At 45.4% G+C, this 19,612-nt stretch overlaps 1 protein-coding gene across 2 annotated transcripts; it reads right to left on the bottom strand.

Annotated features, from left to right (window-relative positions):
• Positions 1–2,998: 2,998 nt before the first annotated feature.
• On the bottom strand, positions 2,999–19,170 carry LOC144174563 (transmembrane protein 184C). Of its 2 annotated transcripts, none has more exons than XM_077703333.1 (9): positions 18,531–19,169; positions 18,052–18,088; positions 17,760–17,965; positions 11,632–11,706; positions 11,391–11,484; positions 10,940–11,052; positions 9,637–9,736; positions 8,034–8,208; positions 2,999–4,743 (listed from the first exon to the last, which is right to left on the bottom strand). In XM_077703333.1, exons 1-9 carry the CDS (start codon positions 18,782–18,784, stop codon positions 4,565–4,567), a joined length of 1,233 nt encoding a protein of 410 aa, XP_077559459.1. In that variant the 5' UTR covers positions 18,785–19,169; the 3' UTR covers positions 2,999–4,564. The 2 variants fall into 2 exon arrangements, with proteins under 2 accessions (XP_077559459.1, XP_077559460.1); XM_077703334.1 differs by having other exon boundaries at positions 4,605–4,743; positions 7,960–8,208; positions 18,531–19,170.
• Positions 19,171–19,612: the final 442 nt, after the last annotated feature.

The raw sequence follows: 19,612 nt of genomic DNA, 5'->3' as shown, positions 1-19,612 counted from the left end.
TTTATATGAAACCAGGAGAGAGAGAGAGAGAGTAAACTTTATTAAAGGAAAGGAGCCAAGTGGTCGGTTTCCCCAGTCCAGGGCCCCACCCCGTTGGAGCGTCCAGCCGTTTCAACCCGGTGGATCAGCCGAAGCTGATCTTCGACGCTCGAGCTGGCCAGTTCTCCCTCCCTCTGCTCAACCGAGGGGTTAGACATCACGGGAAGTGAGGGGTTGAGTTGACACTCCCACACCATGTGGTACAGAGTGCTGGGCGCTTTGCAGAATCGACACTGCGAGTCATATTGCATACGCCAGAAGAAGTGCAGCCTGGTAGGGTGGGGAAAGGTGTTCGTTTCAAGCAGACGCCAGGAACGCTCCTCTCTCGTGCGGAGAGAGGGGTGTGCAGGAGGGAGCGTAAGCCGGGCTAGCTGAATGATGCCAAGGGGACCGCCATCTCTAGCCAACTCTCTCACGGCGCTCAGCTGGTTAGACGTCGAGCAGTCTTGTGGGCAAAGACATTACCAAGGAGAGAAGTGACAGCCGGTGTCCAGACAACTGATACCCTTTTCTTTGGAGGGTTCTGGTTCAATGTCTTCATTGTGGTGTGCGAGATGCAGCCTTGGAGGTAGCTCCTGCACGCCGACTGAGAATCTGTGATGATTACTTTCGCAAATGTCCGCGTTATCACCAGTGTTATAGCTACCTCTTCGGCCTGTAGCGTCGAGACTTTTGTGAGTGAGGCACGTGACGTGGCTGTCTATCTTCGTTACGGTTGCCACCTTGGCTCCGCATCTTGCATAATCTGCGGCGTCCGTGTTGTGAACCTTTTCGTTGGAGCCATATTTTTTCTCCAGGGCTCCAACTCGCACCTTTCTCCATCCTTCGTGGAACTGCGGGTGCATGTTTCTTGGCAAGCGGCCCACTGTAATGTTTTGGCGCAGTGCACCAGGGATATGTTCCGTGGATTTTATAGGGCAATCAGGTATGTTCATGCCCAGTCTCTGTAGAAGGGCCCTGCCCACATCCATCCTGGATAACCAGTAGTGCTGATTGAACAGGTGGCCCTCAATTAGCTCGTCCACAGTGTTGTGAATCCCAAGCTCGAGACAGTCGTGGAGGTGTGGGTGGCAAACCCAGCGCTTGTTTGTACACCTTTCGCAAGAACGTATCTGGCTTGATCCTCTCAGTCTTGGTCAGGAAAGCACAGGGCATCACATAGGTGAACCTTGAGACGATGAACGCCTGGACAAGTCTAAGTGTGTTCGCCTCCTTCATGCCTCTTCCTTTGACCATGATCCGACGAAGCATGTGAGCAATCTGTCTACTCGGGCTTTCCAAATTCCTTATCATCGTGGTGTTTGCGCAATCTGCTTGGAAAATCACGACTAGAATTTTGATTTGCAGAGACAGGGTGATGGTGGCACCGTCCAGCATGATCTGCATTGCAGGTACATTGGCCTGCCTACCGCCTTTACTGCGCATTAGGAGCAGTTCCAATTTTTATGGGGCGCACGAGAGTCCACAGTTCTTAGCATACTTGTTCACAGCATCAGCTGCCATTTGGAGGCGATCCTGCGTCTCCCCGACCAAGTTCACACCGGTCCACACCGTGATATCGTCGGCATACAGGCCGTGGTGTAAGTCGGGGATTGACGCCAGTTGTTAGGCAGGCTGATAAGGGCAATGTTGAAAAGGAGGGGGGACAGGACCGCTCCTTGGGCCGTGCCGCGTCCGCTGGTATGAATGGTTTTTGTTTGAATGTCTCCAATCTTGAGGGTGGCTTGGCGTCCGGAGAGAAAGTCCCTGACGTAGGTGTACGTGTGGGTTCCACACCCAAGTTCACTGAGATTTATTTATTCATTTGTATTACCCTCAAGTCCCAAGGGTGTTACAGAGGGGAGTGGGAAATACACAATACAGACAAAATCAGTGAAACAACAACAATAAACATTACAAATAACAGCTTGTTATGAAAACAGGTTGTTTATGACTGAACAAAACGCAATCTCATTGCCGATTTCAGCTACGGACTGAGGAAGGCGATTCCAACTTGCACAAGTGCTGGGGATAAAGGAATTCTGAAACAGGTTTGTGCGACATGATGGGACGTGAACTTTGTGCTGATGGTCGATCCGGGATGACATGTAAGATGGACTGGACAATAGCCTGTTTCTGAGGATGGGATTGGAATGATAAATCTTGTGAAACAAGCACAAACGGAAAACTTTTCTGCGATGTTCAAGAAGAGGCAAAGATAGGCTTGCCTTCATAGATGTCACACTGGATGTGCGGTGATAATTTGAAAGTATGAAACACGAGGCTCGATTCTGAATGCTTTCCAACTCTGAACGGAGTGACCCCGTGTTTGGATCCCAAACGCTGGCCGCATACTCCAATTTCGGACGCACTATGTTTTATAGAGAAGCAATTTCAAGGAAGAGGTAGCCTGATTAAAGTTTCTCTGGAGATACCCTAATGTACGATTGGCACTGTTAACAACATAATTAATGAGAGTCATTCAGATAGTCAGTATGGCTTCGTGAGTGATGTTGTCAAAGGCCCCTCTTAAATCCAGCACCAGGATGGCCTTAGGTGTATGTCTGTTAGCGTGACCTATGATGTCCTCCTTCAGTTGCAGCAATACATCTTGCATCGACAGGTGCTGTCGGAACCTGTACATTTGGTGGCAATTGCTTCGTGTCTTCGAGGAAGTTTTGTAACCAGTTGTGTGCGACGTGCTCGAGCAGCTTCCCGATTCACAACGTGAGCGATATTGGCTGTAAGTTTTTGATGCAACACTTGAAAAACTAGGATACATATTATTGGGCCTCTAACATTGGCAACACACCATTTTCTTGCACCTATTAATAATTTCTGCATTCAGGTGAAAAAAAAAATGTTAACAACATCAACTTGCATTATCAGTAATGAGCAACATGTTCAATGGTGCCACGGGCCTTACCACAGTTGCCCACAAAAGACGTGCACCTTTCTTAGAAACAATGTTAAGCGCAACTTGGCTGAACAGAAGAAATTTTATTTTCCACTCAAGGTATCAGCATAAAAAGTGACAGTCATTTACACATTTAGTGAGGGAATAAGGCACTCCTTGTATACAATAGTAATGCCATATATACACAGCATCACAGTCATTTTGGAATGACTAGAGACAATAGCAGTAAAGCACAACAGGCCAGACACACACTTGTATAAATAGCTTTCCGAGCAATAAGAATAACATGAAGCATAACTTAAAACTGCATCAAGGAAAATAAGCGAAATTAAAGTGCATCAATTCTTCTGCCATTCTGTCATGTTGTTGCCACACTCCTCACTACCAGCTTTGCCCTCTCCACTCTAATTAACCAGCTCAACCCGCTTGAACTAACGTTTTGAGCAGTCAGAAGCAGATTCTGTAATTTTCACGCGCAAGGGTCTAACTTCCTTGCCTCGCAGCGCGGCCACATAGGACTGCTGGCATGCGCAAGTGCGTCAGTTCTCATTAAGCCACCCATGGAATGCTTCCGGCCCATTCTCAGTCTTCTCATTCAATCACACGGCAATGTGGCACTCTTTCTAATTGTGAAGAGCTGCAAGGAACAGGGCTTAAGCAAAACAGTCTGTGTACGTGATAAGGCTGTTGAAGGCTACCAGTACAATGCATGATTCGATGCAGAGGATCTGGCAATTTTTGTGACACCTGCAGCAACAGTTGGAAGGTATAAACTAAAATTAAAAAGACAAATTTATATTTTATCAACCACTCTACGTTTGAGGCTTGGCTCGGCCCCTTTTCGGCAGTCCTGTGCGAGGAGGATTGGGAAAGAGAAGGTACGGGAAGAGGCAAATGGTGCTACTTTCCTAACGCAGGGGCCTTAGGCAGAACAAGGCTCTACCACAGGGCAACTAAAAATGCACATTGTACTCAACACGACATTCCACTTCAGACCACGTTGCAAGACAGCCACAGTACATTTCATTCCCACGCATAAGACCGGAAAGCGACCTGACGTTCAAACTTTGTAGCTCTACGCACAAGAGCCATCCAAGTACACTAAAACGGCTGCTCGTACTGGCCGCCAAAATATATTAGAATACACACTCACATTTGTCAATTCTGCACAAGGGCTTTGGTCAATTGCAAAACAGGCTGTACACTTGTGCATCGAGTTTGCTCAAGGAGATCATTCACAGTATGCGCCAATCCTACCACAAGACGCTTGACATCCACTGGCACTGAAATTCTTAAAATCAGAAGAGGCGGACACAAATAACACATTGAATCAAGCTCAGGAGGCTGGATCCTCATGTGACTACTCAAGGCATCAATCAGGTGCAGCTTGTTTTGCACGAGTGGGCTTCCGTCATCACTGCTATCACTTGAAATTGGTTTACTCTAACTGACATGAACCTAGCGAGCAAGCTGCAACCTGCGTAGATATGCCAACTGGACAAGATCACCACCCATGAGCACAACCATCAAAGACCACAATGTACAAGTGACGAACCTGTCGCCAAGTATAAAAGAAAAAGGAGAAGAAAAAAAAAAGACGCAAGATTTCGTACATGCGCTAATCCCCACCTACGCGTTTGTGGAGCTACCTGCAATACTCAAGTACCCACTTCGAGATGGCCGGTCATTGAGAAAGTCGCTGGAGTCGGGCGCTTGGATGCAGGCGTCGTCAGAAAAGCTGCCAAGGAGCAGCTTTCGCTCGCTGAAGTAGTCCGGCCTTCGCTGAACCGTATTCTTCACAGTAGTGCCTGTGTGCGGCGAGAGAGAAGGCCGACACAGAAACGGGAGAAATCAGGCACTTCTTACGAGTAACTCTGCAAGTGCTGCACTCAGCGATACGCAGTACACAGATGAACAGTGGAGAAGTTACACAGGAGCCACAACCTTGGGAAGGAAGGCACACCAAAGAAGTGCACTGTGAGGAATCTCGTGGAGAAATTCCTCGAAAACTTAAAGGGACCCTGCAACACTTTCGATAAACGCTTTCACTCTTTCTTTCGCGTCTGGAAGTACTGCAAAAGCTAGAGTTATCGCCAGCATGAAGAGGCACTGCGTGATTTGTTCATTGCACCAGATACGCATTCCGTTTCTGCTTTGTTTCTGTGGCTTTATTTTTAAAGTTGCTATCGAAAACCGTTCATTGCTGCAACTGAAGGAAAGCCGGCCAACATCTGCTACATGGCCTCAGTGACGTAATTTGAGCCGTTGAAGAACGTCAAGACTGAGAAAGAGAGAAAAATCTTTTGAGCGAGTTTCCAAGTTATCTGATGGGCATAGAGCAGCATTTTTGGCTGAGGTACTTGGCGACCCCCTAATATAAGTACCGGGCGTGTTGGGTGACTACGTTCCACAAGCATTTAAGATTTCAAGAAAAGTTGAAAAAAGTCTGCTTAGGTGTTTTGACGGCGAAAGCCTAGCGACTATCAAAGACTTCTTTACAGCTACATCGGTTCTACATCACTTTCATTTTTTTGTCTTTCGACGCAAATGACTCTGACAAGCTGACTGGCCACAATTCAAGTGGTAGCTTCCGCACGGCGAAAGCTCTTTTACGCATACGCCTGTTCTACTCACGTGGTACGATGTTCACGTGTCACTCTGCATGCACCAGGCTGTTTCTTTGTATCTATCTCATTTTACGGTGAAAATATAGGGAAATATGAGCGTCCACCTGAACACGAATGGTATAATTATGTGTAGGATGCACGTGCTTCCACTCTGTCAAATGCTGCCCCATAAACTCAGCGGTGTGCTCTCAGTAAAGGCGACGAAAAGAAACAGATTTCTAGTGCAACTAGATGTTAAGGTCAGTCCCAAAAACTCCAAACATGGGTTGCACAGTATAAATGGTAACCTGACAGTGTTATTAGACAGCGTTTAGAAATCCATTCAGTGTCCCCTGTGCATTGACAGAATAGAACTGACCTTAATCGAAAACTGTGCTTTTCAAATATTTAAATAAAACTACTTTGTCGTAAATGTCTAGATTTTAACTTTTCAATACTTAAAGGGGCCATGCAGACAAAACACAAATTTGGTTCATTCGAAAAATTGTCTCGTTATAATCACACCGACACCACTTTTAACGCACACTTCGCTCAAATAAGCTATGTAATTGGGACAAGAGGGAATAGCTACGCAATCCACTAGCTCATTTCCCACAACAGAACCTTTGAGGTCATATGTGCCCAGCTGTGCAATTGGCCGAGGCCGGCAAAAGCAAACGCAAATTATGTACGGCTTATAAGCTTGCCGAACGAGCTATATTTACACTTAAATGTAATGCATACTCATTTTACAGCAGTAAGAATGGTGCAGTAAACAATGAAAGTTAGGAAAACACACGTAAGCTTAGAAGTACCGATGCGCACTGCTGTTGGTACTGGGCATACCATGCTTGTTTTAGCTGCACAGCAGTCCGCCACTTTGGGGTTGTCTTGCACGACACTGGCCGATTTGCGTAACTGTCGTTTTCTTACGTGACCCTGTTTGTCGAGGATACCCCGTGTTTCACAAAACGATTATTTTCTACAGTAACGAAAACAAGCCAGGTGCAAATACAGTCAAAAACAAAGCAACGGCGTACAACGGTCCATGGATGTGTATGGTAGCACCATATGAGAGGACCGACGGCAAGCAAGGCTGCAGAGCCGAATGACGCAGTGGAAGTTCGTTTGAATACGTACACTTATGATGTCCCAAAATCACAATCACTGCTGGCGTCCCGAAAACAGACGATTTGGCGGGAGAATCAAAATTTTAACCTAAATTGATTAATTTCTCAGTGAAAACAGCTGCCGGACAAACATTGGGGGCAATATAAAACATGAAATCTTTCGAATAAAACAAACTTGTATTGTGTCTGCATGGCCCTTTTTAGAAGCGTATCTTAGCCATACTAATGGTTGCTAAGACAAGTCTTAACAGAGGCACTTGGTAATTGTAGATGAGCGTACTCACGATAACACAAACCCATTTGTACTCAAATTTATGACTGTAAATATAATGCTAAGTACAGGCCAAGGCTAAAGACATGAGTAAGGAAGCTCTGTGCAGACTGACGAGCGTGATCACTCATAACTAATAATCCCCACTCATGCCGTGAGTACACACTATTTCATGAGTACTAGTTAGTATGTTCTCGTGAGTAGAAATTCATGAGTATGTAATCACAAGTAACTACTCGCAATCATGCACTTTTAAGCAGATCAATGGAGGACGACTAAGAGAGTGTATGATGGCAGACGCCCAATCTCCACAAGTCCACCTCCTTTGAAGCCACTGCCCCCATTTTTGGAACCACAAGTCGGCCTCAGCAGTTTTGGTATAAGTGATAGGTCCGCTTGCTCATGGGCCGACTGTACGGGCAAGCATTGCTATGTTCAGTGCTATTGTATGTTTGCGCATTTGTGTGTCATCCAGTGCGCTGCTTCATGCTACTGTTGCGATACCGATTGCTTATCTCTTCTACGTGGATCTAACCGAATTATCTTGCTATCTTGCTTACAGCCGCTCACTCATTTCACGTTTACAACAGGCTCTATTCCACTGCTCGGTAACTTGTTGGTGTTCATGGGGGTCAGATATGTGTGCCACACTTCAGCTTCCACAGGCGAATTCGTGCCAGTGAGCAGACGGAATACTTCAAGTCGCACACAAAAACAAAAACTGCCGTGCACTGGGGGCAGACTTTTGTTTTACATGGGCTTCTGTCACCTGACACTCCCTGATAGTCGTCCCTCTTGCAACACGAGTAGACAACAAACTCTTTAGTTAAGAGTACACAATTTTACAAGTCAGGGTGCGCTCGTGAGTACGTTCACCTACGCAAGTTGGCACATCACCACCGGGGAGGAGGGGCAGGAGGAGAGGAAGAGGACAGCTCAGCCTGAGCCCACTCCCACCCGTGGTTGTCTGAGACAGCATGCTCCCCCGCCGAGTTGAAAGCACAATGCCTGCCTTACCGGCGTGCCTAATCTGAAGACCGCCTCTCTCTCACACTGTCAGGTCAGCGGCAGCAGGGAGTAGCCGGCCTTACCGACATGCCTAATATGGTCAGACACGTCCTGCGTCACGTCGGACAGGTCCCACATGGCCATGAACGACAGGCAGCACGGGATGGGCCGCGCGTCCGGGTCCTTGTACGGCTTGTGCGAGAAGGCAAAGTAGTGCGCCACCGCGGCCACAAACATCTCGATGCAGATCAGGAAGTCCTGCGGCGGGAAACGACAGACGTCTCTCGCTTGAGCCAACATTTCTCAAACTGCTCCACACAAAGGCCACGTTAACAAAAAGATTGTCCACTGGCCTGCACCTACTCTAATGCACCAGGTTTCACTCAGGCCTACAGGCGAAGGTAGCAGCAGAGTATGCATTTAGTCACGGGAACAGCAACATTTGTCGTATTATGGGGACGAATACGGCTGCACGGCAGTCAAGAATAAAGCAGTTGGATTAGGTGTGTAATTCTCAAACAATACACTGAAATGACAAGGGTAGCAGACATAAAAGGAGTGGCATAAGGAGCGGAATTATGCATGCCTCACAAGGGAGAGTAGTTTGATCCTGCTCGTTGCTAGCACAAACAGAATCGTAAGTGGGAGTAAGATTCTGCGTCTTACACAGAACGGAGGTGCTCAGTTCCGGTCCTGGATGGAGAGACAATTGGAATGAGTGGATTTAGGTTTTTGCACCTTACCCTAAATAGCATTAAAAGGAGAATGAGGACTGGAATTATGAGCCCATTGTTTATTATGGATCGAAACACACAACTACCAATATCTTGGGCAGGTATATGTCACTAAAATTCCCTGCATTAAAACAAACAGCATATTGTGCCTTAGGCAGTTCATGATAAATCATCAGCTATTAACCATGCGCGACCAGGGTGGCACACTTGACATCCACGTTGTACCACTAAACTGCTGCAACCTTGGAACCGCGCTGTTAACATTTCCATGAATGAACATTCACCCTGCATTGGACTTGTTCCTGCTTTTGTTTCTTAATTCTGCAACTAGTCGGGGCCCATGTGAAGCGTTGGAGCTGGCAGCCTTGAAGCGTCCATAATAGCAGCGAATGTCGGCTGCATTTCGTGGTGGAGCGGATTGCAGTGATCCACCATACTGTAACCTCGGTACGGTAACATTCTGATTAAAGCACTCTAGTGTTCTGGCTTCGCCTATGTTCGGAAGAATAATGTTACAGTGCATCAGATGATGAAAAAATGAAGGCATTTACCTAGGCCCAAATGCTTAAAATACTAATCGTTCTTAGTATTAAAATTTGCTTACTCGTTATAATGTACTTTTGAGTAGACACATGGTGGAAGAAAGGAGGGTGTATCACGGCACACTACGCATAGATTTGACCTTGTTGCAAGCAGCGGCCTGAATAAGTCACTACAACTTTCTAGACAGCGGCACACACAACAGTACGCCAACTATACCATTATTTTTGTTATCTTAATGCAACGAACCATCCTTACCTTCATTGAAGATTTGTCTGGGGAACAACAAAAGTGAAACCAACCATGAAAGCACTTTTTTTTTCAAAGGAAATATAGACACAAAGGGATCATAGAAGCCCACCTTCATATTTTCATGGTGCAAACGACACTGCTAAAAAATAACGGTGCTTACCTGAAGGCCTCTGTTCACATCACCAGCAGTCCCCTTCTCAGTAAAGAATGAGGGTTGCACAATGCCGGTGTAAATCAAGAGAGAGATAATCACTGATTGGCTGAAAAAAATAAAAATAAAAAAAACGCTTGTTGTAGTACAAAGTAATGGTCAGGCTAGAAAGTAGAAGGCTGCTCAGCAATTGCTGAGAAAAGGTAAACTCATTCGTGTTACCAAGCACTAAGCAGTATTTTAATTATACTCCTGTCACACGGGCACTTTCAATCGCGATTGAGCCGATCCGGATCGAGCTCAATTCGGATCGGGCGCTGCTACACGGCAATTTCAATTGCGATCGAGCTCGATCCCGCTCGAACTCAATCCTGGTTCCCCAAGCGCGATCGAGGCTTCCAAGCGCGATCGAACGAAAGCGGCGATACTCTCCTCCCCGCTCAGTAATGGCACAGAAGGTGACAACTTCAACTAATGCTACAAACTGTGTCAAATAACTTGACCCAATTAAGCATGTGGTAACGTTTACATAGTTACGCATACCTACGACAGCGCGAGGTTACCAGACGACGGCCGCAAGTACATAGTTAGCACCATCTGGCGTACACGAGTGCAACCGGTGCAATTTTCGATCGCGATTGAAACGGGCCGTGTAGCAGTGGCAGTGCGTCGAGCGCGCTCGAGAACTCGATCGCGATTCACTTCAATCGCGATTGAAAGTGCCCGTGTGACAGGGGTATAGTAATAATATTTCTGACATTCTCAGTGTCACAAACGAGCAAACTTGAGTGAGCCCCTGGCAATGCTTGAGTAATATTCGTACAATTTGCACCCATTTCCTGCCTCTTCTGGTTCCCATGTTAGGCATTCAAGAAAAGCCTTGGGCTGCTCTCTATAAGGTGGTCTCATTCCGAACCATGGGTGCTACTTTTGTTTCCAGTGTACTATTCGTACCACTGGCATTCCAGCAACGCTGATGGGTACAAGAAACATCCATTACTGATGTCCACTTAGATGGCAGTGGACATGCACGTGTAAGCTCAAATGGTTTTGCAAGTGCATTTGAAGAAAAAAAAATATCCCAGCACAGAGGGCACAACTGTCTGCACACTTTAAATGTGCTATGAAAAGCTTGACTGGGTACCCTTCATGTTTGTGTGGTCAAATGCAGTTGGCACGTAAACAGTATTCGATACTTTAAGATAACCTTCCTATGCACAAGTAACCGATACGCAAAAAACAGAGTAAACTACCACAACTCTCAGTTCATGGAAAACAAAGGATGGCACAAACAAAGAGGAATGTTGCTCACAAGAAGGAAAAGAAGACAACTGCTTTGATGCAGAGGAACTTGGGTATTGGCGACATTGGTGCCAGTTCGTTGCGGTAAGCCTTGTAAAACAAGACCAAGCTGTACATTGCAACCTAGTGGAGAAAAAAAGGCATGTTGCTCGATTAATATTAATCTTAGCAGCACCATCCAAAAGCAGCCCTTCTTCTGCATTAATGCCACTGGCATCGAAGCAGGAGAAGTGGCCTTGCATTAATGTTAGCTGGTTTTTAGAACTGCTACCTCCATAAAAGCTTAACACACTGCCCTTCTTTAACTCCCCCCACCTTTCATACTGCTGTGCTTTGCATTATTATCATTCCAATTTCTACAATGCTTCCAATGCCTGTAAATAACATGCACTCATGGCATGTCTCAATGCTGTTGGCTATCAACACACAAAAAATGCAACGAGCAAATACCTGATACTCACAAATTGCGATATGTTGTTAATAACTACAATGTATGGATATGCGTAGTGAGGGTCAAACTTTCCTTCACCATACTTCCCAAACATTTCAGTAATTCTGAAACGGAAACGAAAAAAAGAAGACACAACTTTTACACATCGGGTCACAAGGAAGAATGAAAAAACAAAGAAAAGAATGAGAGACAGAGAGAGAGAGAGAGAGAGACAGAGACAACACCAAAGGGACAAAGGGAAGCCAACTCACAAGGCCAATGCTGTCGTGATTGGTCTGATAACTGTGTATTGAAGAATGCCATGACGACAGGAACTTATAAAGCGTCTGAAAGGAAGCAACACACTTCTATTCAGCACACACTCATGAAAGGCATTCACTGACATGGGTAACCTGGACATTTCATACATTACCAAAGTCTGATGGAGGCAAAAAGCAAAAATGCCCGTGTGTACGAGAATTCGGCACATGTTAAAGATTCTCAGGTGGTCAAAATTAACCCAGAGCCCTCTATTACAGCATGCCTCATCGCCTGCATTGCGTCGGTGCCTTAAACCCTATAATCAATCAATCAATCATACATTACCAAAGGCACAAAAGCGGTTGCGTGGAAACACTCCGATGTGGTAGCACAGGTAGCACACAAGGCTCTTTTAACACACCACATGGGGCCATTGCACACCAAACGTTCCATAGAGGTCGCCCGAGCATCTCCAATTACACTATAAAAATTCATGATGGATCACTCACCTACACTGTTAGTTCTTGCAGCCGAGTTTTGACGAAAAAAAATTTTGTCTCTACAGCCATTCAAAAATCGTGGCTGTGACGAAAACCTATGTTGTGAAAAGTATTTCCAAAATTAAATAATATATGCAGCAGTGAAATGATTCCAAGTGAGAGAAAAAAAAGAAGCACGCTTCCTTGCTACAATGCATTGACAGTTGCTAGTGTGTTGGAAAATGAGCTTTGTGGTGAAGCAAAGTGGCATTTCTGAGCCATTCTCACACATTTTTTACAGCGGTCAAAACCTGTCTAGAGACAATGCAGTTGCATAGTTTGTTTATAGCGTTGGCGGTAAGTGTGGAAGAAAAATGTGGGAGCCAGGAAGCGGGTAATTACTGCGCGTTAAAGACAAACTTTGAAAATTTTGCAAAATTGCTTATGTTCAGACGCTTATCGCGCTGCGTGGCGGTCCATGTAAAAACATGGACCGCCATTTTTTTTGATAGCGAACACTCTCTCACGAGGGCCATTGGATTGGATTCGATTGGCTTGGATTTGATTGGATTAAAGTGGATTGTGTTGCGTCATAGCCGCGCTACGTTGCGTCATAGCCGCGGCAGGGGGGTTCACAGCACGTTTCACGCAATGGGAGAATCAACCTAACGGAAACAACAACGGAACCCCCTGTGTGTCGCATCTACACAGGGGTTCCCGTGAAAGGAGGTGGGAGATATTTTCTTTTAAGTGAGAAAAAATTTTTATATTGAGCACCCACGACGGCCTTGGATGACGAGCCATATGTTCACTTCACTGCAACGAAAGTTCCTGCATGCCAGCGGCACCAGCGAAGATTGCGCGCGTTTTTAGTTTTCACGTGGCTAGTTTCTTCAAAGGAGTGTGGCTGGCTGGTACTGAATTTCGGAAAGGTGTCATCGGCAGATGATCAGTTGTTGGTACTTGTAAATGAACTTCGCAATGGTGCGCGTTCATTCAGGCGATACAGATGTAGTAGGAGATCGGCTACCAGTCTGACCTTGGTGCATTTAACAGGCTGCAAATTTCGTCGTGGCCACCAACGTGGGTTCTTTGCCACTTGGAAAGTCTGGCTGGCGGAGTAAGACGTGAGCCCAGCATTGACAATTGTTAGCGATTATGGTGCAACGTGGTAAAAGGTGCGCGGCGTACCTTTCAAAGGAACTGCCGACTGAAACCTTCTTGCGAGTTGCTATTTTTCTTCCTCAACCATGAGCTATTGAGGTGTAAGTATTTGGCCCTGGAAAGATCTCTAAAGACAGGCCCTGGCTGCCAATCGCTTAATAACGGTGCCGCCAACCCCATCGCTAGCACTCTCGCAATCTGACATTGCAAAAAAGTTCCACTCAGCCAATAAATCGAAGTAATTTTCAAGCTAGCACAAATTTAGAAAATTTAGAAAAATGCCCCGTCAGAAAAAATAGTGGATTTTTTGGACCACAGGGAATTCATGCTTGAGAACTATTAACGTCTCAGCTTGTAATGTAGCCACGGCCGCTATCGTGTGGCCAAGACAGTCTGACATGACGGCATGCGATTTTACAGAGGTCCGCAGTCTCTTCTGAACGATGGCATGCCACAAAGGGGTGTATCGTGGCTTGCTTTTCTCAGCTGCACGATTGTGGAGCATCCTGCACGAGGAACTTACAATTCTCTGCAAAGTCAACAAGAAGAATAATCTCTATGTTAATGGTGGCTTTTTAGCTCCCATGGGTATTTTTCTTGCCGTTTGTTTAGGAAGTGGTGCATCTTCAGATCTTCTACATTGTCTAAGAAGTTTTCCACTAATCCGGTAGAACTTTAAATTATTTTCTCTAGTTTGCAGCAAGCACCTCCAGTGTTGAACACATGGATGTCCTCAACTTTCTCCATATCTAGTGCACTCTCGAAAATGCTCAGAAGGGCATCTTTGCCGGGACCCGCCGGACAGCAGCTGTACATGCAGCATTCATTGTCGAAATTCCATACAATTGCTGACATCAGTTCTTTCGTAATTTGCATGAGGCCTGTGGCATGAAGCATGAGTTTGAAGTTTTAGTGCACCAAGCGCACACAAACTGTACACGGGGACCACTTCCGCTGCAAACAAAGGATATCCGCACAATAGAAGGCACATCTCTTTCCACTCCTCATACAGTTCTCTGAGATTTAGCAAAAGCAATCGCTTTTGGTGGCCGCGTATTCCGACTTTTCTTTCGGGAAGACAATCGGGAAGACAATCGGGAAGACAAAACAATCTTATTTGCTTACTCGCTTACCCTGCTTTTCTTGGACATGCACCAAGAACCCCATCCTTGCTTCTAATCCACACAGCTTTGTGCGCTTGTCACTCCGAAGCATGCAGCAAAGTCACAGCTTGTTTGCAAAAGGATTATGCCCCAAACAAGTTATTTGTATACACTCGTACGTAATTCAAAGAACTAAGTGGGAGAACTACAGAAGATTAATACCCTTCGTCTGAAGCACCGTGGAAGGCCTGATGATGCATGTGGAATCCCTTTTACCAAGCCAGTAGCTTCGTTAAAAACCAACGAAACATGCAGTATATCGACCTGCACTGCCACCGCACCTCTCCGCTGCCATGTGGAAACTGTCATTGCAGTGAAGCAGACTTACAGCCCGCCGTCCAAGGCCGTCGTAGGAACTTAATGTAAAAACTATTTTTTCGCAGAAAACAAAACGTTGGAGTACGTTTTGTCTTCTGCGAAAAAATAGTTTATGGAATACATTCCCTTTTTACACCCTTTCAAATGAGCCTAAGCCTGTATTTTTACATGAACAGCTACACAGCATGATAAGTTTCTCAACATGAGCAATTCTGCAAATTCTTAAAAGTTCACGTCTTTACCGCGCAGTGATTACCTGCTTTCCAGTTCCCATATTTTTCTTCCGCACTTACTGTCAACAATATAATCAAGGCATGCAGCTGCATTGTCTCTAGAAATGTTTTACAGCTGTAAAAAGTGCATAAAAATCACTCAGAAATGTCGCTTTGCTTCACCGCAAAGACCATTTTCAAACAAACTCGCAAATGTCAATGCCTTGTAGCAAGGAAGTGCGCTTTTTTTTCTAGCACCTGGAATTATTTTGCGGGGATTTTTATTTTTGCGAATTTTTTTTTGCAACGTAGGTTTTCATCACCGCCGCAATTTTAAAATTGCTGTAAGAGACAGGGTATCTTTTTTTTCCGCCAAAAAACCGATACGAAAACGAATTGTGTAGGGAAGGGATCAACCACGAATTTTTATGGTGTAATCAGAGATGGTTGAGCGAACTCTGTGGGACGTTTGGTGTGGAATGACCTGATGAGCAAATGCAACGACGATACTACTTTGCAGCTGTGTGTGGACAATGTTTTGCTCTTTTTTCCATTCATTTTCCCTGGATATGCTTACCTAAAGAGACCATGAAGAGGATATACAACTACATCCGAATCAAAAGACTGCCTTTTTGGACGAACACTCATGCCAATTTCGATTGACAAGTTAACTATGAGAACAAAGTCCAATCTGTGCAATAGGCTAATGGCAACCAAATCAACAAAATTCTGAAAGTGTTTTGTGAGCTTGCAGCTGGAAACTCAGATTTTCACAGAAAAAGGTAAGGCAATTCTGTGGCAATATTCTTGTTACCAAATAGCTGTAGAGTAGTAACACAAGGGAAATTAGCATGCATCAGAAGCAAACATCACCAATGGATTTACAGGTGAAGTGCAGGGGGGAAAAGGGCTGTTCAATTTCCTTGCAACAGCATGACAACCTTTGAAGTCAAAATAATTATAAAAAAATGATGCCAACGCAAGTTAACCTTGTTTCTCAGGCCAAAGTGGCTGCCACGACACGCGGCTATCCGGACTAGGAAGGCTACCCACAACAGCATTTTCCGCTCCAACAAACGTGTCTCTCCTCCTCCTCAAACAATTTTCACAAAGCTCGGAGGGTTCAGGTGATCTTACCCATCCAGTTGTAGCCATTTTCATCGTGCATACCCAGAACAAAGCCCATCATGCACATATTGCACACCCAAACACCGTCCAGGCTGTCATATCTTTTATCAGCGATTCCAAACTTCCAGTATCTTTACGGCAGACTTGTGTCAGTGTACTGACAGCCCAAAGGGCTCTCGCCATGTCATATTATGGCGCAGTAAGTGAGTAATTGAAATGTAAGCACTTATTCATCCAAAATAGCAGCAAAGTTTTTCGTTGGACAAAATAGTAATGAGGTATAGGCTGCCCAATCTTCCAAATAACACAAAGTCCCTTTAAACATGCTCTGGCGAGAATTGTGCTTCATCAGTATGGATTCATACACGACATAGGCTGGGAAACAACAAACTATCAGTTAACAAAAATTTTGTTACAACTACGTAGTCTTGTAGCTTCCTGCAGTATTGACGACTCTAGAGAGAGTTCAGAGCGTGCCTAGAATGACAGCGTGAACAGGAAAGAACAGGTGCTTCACAGTCGCAGCCAGCAACAGCCCAGCAGCTGCTTCACAAGCACAGACAAGTGCACTTGTACACCTCAGCTTGAAGTGTCACAGTGCCAATGGGGGCCTAAATCCTCAAGCATGAAGGTTTCTACCATTGACTGTTGTGTGCAGTGTACTTTTACTTTCTGTTACAAGTCTTGTTTGTTAGACTAGGTTGAAGAAACATTTGCTCTTACACCATTGTTACAAAAGCAAGGGACTCTTTTCCGTTTTTGAGGAACTTCAGTACTGGTTAAGATTAAACTGTCCTAATGAGCAAACTACATGCTTTGTAGAAATACTTCACAATGTGAAACCAAACACGCTATCGTCAGTGCTTTTGTTCACTCTTGAGTCACAGTAGGAGCAAAATAAGCATGAGCTGTCGCACATTAATGTTAATAACAACAAAGGTGCTTACGACCTCACATCCCACATTGTCCTCAGCTTCCTGCAGGCTTCATTCATTGCATTTTCCATTCATTGCATTTTCTATTCCCTTTCACCAAAAGGTACCCAGAATTTGTTCTTTGTCAATAAATCCAAATAGCCAGGTATACAGCAGGGATTAAAAGAAATGCGAACAATGGAGCGCACAGCCTCCGATGCATGCTGCACCATCTGTCTGCAAAGTCAATAAACTGTGCGAATGCACATTTCTTCGAGAACGTTTGAGTGTGTGGCCACATTTATGGGAAATGCTTGATCAAGAAGTGACGCCGGTCGTTTATTTTGAGGCACCTTTTCACACTGCGTTGCTACTGAGCAGGACGATCATTGAAGGGCATCATGCTCGCTGCAATCAGCCTGCTCCCGAATGTAGTAGATAACAGGACTAAGTGGTGACAGAACATAAAAATACGCCTAAAAAAATTACTGGCGACGCTTCTTTATGAAACATTTCCCCTAACAGTAGGCCACACTCTCAAACGCTCTGAAAGAACTACGCATGTGGGCAGTTTACTGACAGTGCAGCCAGAAAGTGCAGAATATGTCAAAGGCTGTGTGCTCCGTTCGTATTTCTTTTAATCTCCCCTGTACCTTTTCTTAGTTCCTAACAATTTAAACGTCGTGACCACAGAAAAGAAATAAACAAGCAATTTTATGCTCGCTCCAAATAGAGTCAGAATGAAGTCGAGATGGGCTTACAAGCCTCCTGGGCAGGGCCGAAGAAAGCACAGTGGGAATATGTGCTTCACGGATGGCCTGTGCTCGTCGGGAGAGATTTCCATCTCCAACTCTCGGTGCAGAAAGTTGAGTAGGAACACCATGAAGTTGTATATGACATATGCCTCGTAGCACTCCCTAATGGTGTCGAGGTAGATGCCCGTCTTGGGCCATGTTAGGGCGAGCCACTGCAAAAGATAGGAACAGCAACGGCAGTTATGCGCCACAACCCACATAGGGCCGCACAGTTTGGGGAAAATGAGAAGGTACTCACACAGTTGAGAGAGTAGATTGGTACCATCCAAAGAATCCTAAAAATAAGAAGCAATATGTGCACATGTCAGGGATCGTGTCCGAAACCACGCTCATATGTTTAGACTGAACACGAACTTTTTCCAAATGTCATGCCGACAAAATACGTGACAGAAAACATGGCAGCTATGATGCGGTACAACTCCAGTGAATTTTCGGCGTATATCACGCGTATTTTGTGTTACTGCTATCGGCCAGCGAAGTTTGTTAGCCTAAGCGTTTCCAACGGCCAGTGATAAGGAAATTGCGCGAGGAAACCATTCATTTACTCAGCCGTCGGCCAGTGCAAACTTCCTTCATCTGTATTATCACGACTCAGCTTTCAGTCAAAACACGATAACGACGGCGTTGAAGCTTAGGGTTCCTGGCCATCCCTCGAACATACGCAAGGGCCAAGCAACGAAGAGAAACTAAACTGAAAAGTAAACACGGCGCACCCACCTGATAATGTGTTTCTGGAGGTGTGGCTTTGTGTAGTTCAGTATGTGCTGGATTATTTCCCAGAAAGTGAGCGGGAGAGTCAAAAGAACAAAGACGCCACTGCTGAACCACGCCTGGACGTCCGCACTGGCACCTTTGTTCATCAGCTGCACGCTGATCAGAGGCACCACTACGAGAATCACCAGTCCATAGGCCAAGGCCACGACGAACTGTATCCACAGTTTCCATCTTGACAGGCACCAGGACAGGGGCATAGTGTTCTTCTTCGCTTACGAATCACGCGATGCAAGCTGGATAATATCGCTCGTCGGAGTTCCCGAGGTTAGTATGACGCATAACGGGCAGCACCACCCAACTGCGACGCTGCTGGTGTCATCACACGCGAAATGGTGCCCCGCAGGCCACTGTAATATTCTCTGCTGAATAACTATTCTGGAAATCTAACAGGAGAAGCATATTAATCACAGATTCGACTAGAAAAACTATGAAATAACATCCACGCACGCCACAAGACGACGAAATGATCAACCACTGCGGCACACAAACAGCTGAGCGACCAGCGCCATAACGGGTTCCTTGTTTAGGCACGTAGAGATATGAATCACATCGTCTGTAAGCCTGCAATGCCTGCAAGCCAGAATGCAAACCAGAATCTGGCCAATCTGGCTTTGAAGCGCTAGAGCAATAAGCTTGAAGCAAAACTTACTTAGAACAAAGTATAAAAATTAAATGTAAATAAATATTACTATATCTTTATAGCTTTCCATGTAGATTAAGAAAGTGCCAGAAAAGAGACGTACCGACTGGAAAGTATTTCCACTATCAGGCATCAAATTTCAGTTCGCGCTGCTAGAATTTCTGGCATGGAGAAAAAAAAAGTTTTTCTTCCTCCATGCTTGCTGGCTTGTGGGTCTCCAGCATGGAGGAAAGAAAAGCTTAGGAGAGGCCCTGACGTCACACCCAGCGCAGCCGGAAACGCCATTTCTGTAAGTCGAATGGCGGACCATTGGCCCTCCATGCCATTGGCGGACTCTTTTTGCCTCTCTCTCTCGGTGCACCTTCTCCGCCTCCTCCGTCCTGTA

Source organism: Haemaphysalis longicornis, unplaced genomic scaffold, assembly GCF_048455015.1.
Source record: "Haemaphysalis longicornis isolate Haplotype H1 unplaced genomic scaffold, Haemaphysalis longicornis Haplotype H1 scaffold_3, whole genome shotgun sequence".
In the NCBI taxonomy this organism is placed as follows: Eukaryota; Metazoa; Arthropoda; class Arachnida; order Ixodida; family Ixodidae; genus Haemaphysalis; species Haemaphysalis longicornis.
The sequence above is the reverse complement of the archived record's forward strand: the minus strand, read 5'-3'. Positions and strand labels throughout refer to the sequence as shown.

Coding starts and splice junctions, on each gene's coding strand:
- LOC144174563 (XM_077703333.1), bottom strand. CDS start 18,784: ATGCCCCTGTCCTGGTGCCTGTCAAGATGGAAACTGTGGATACAGTTC. Junction 17,966..18,051: donor CAATCTACTCTCTCAACTGT/GTGAGTACCTTC, acceptor TATCTTTTGCAG/TGGCTCGCCCTAACATGGCC. Junction 11,053..11,390: donor TTAACAACATATCGCAATTT/GTGAGTATCAGG, acceptor TTTCTCCACTAG/GTTGCAATGTACAGCTTGGT.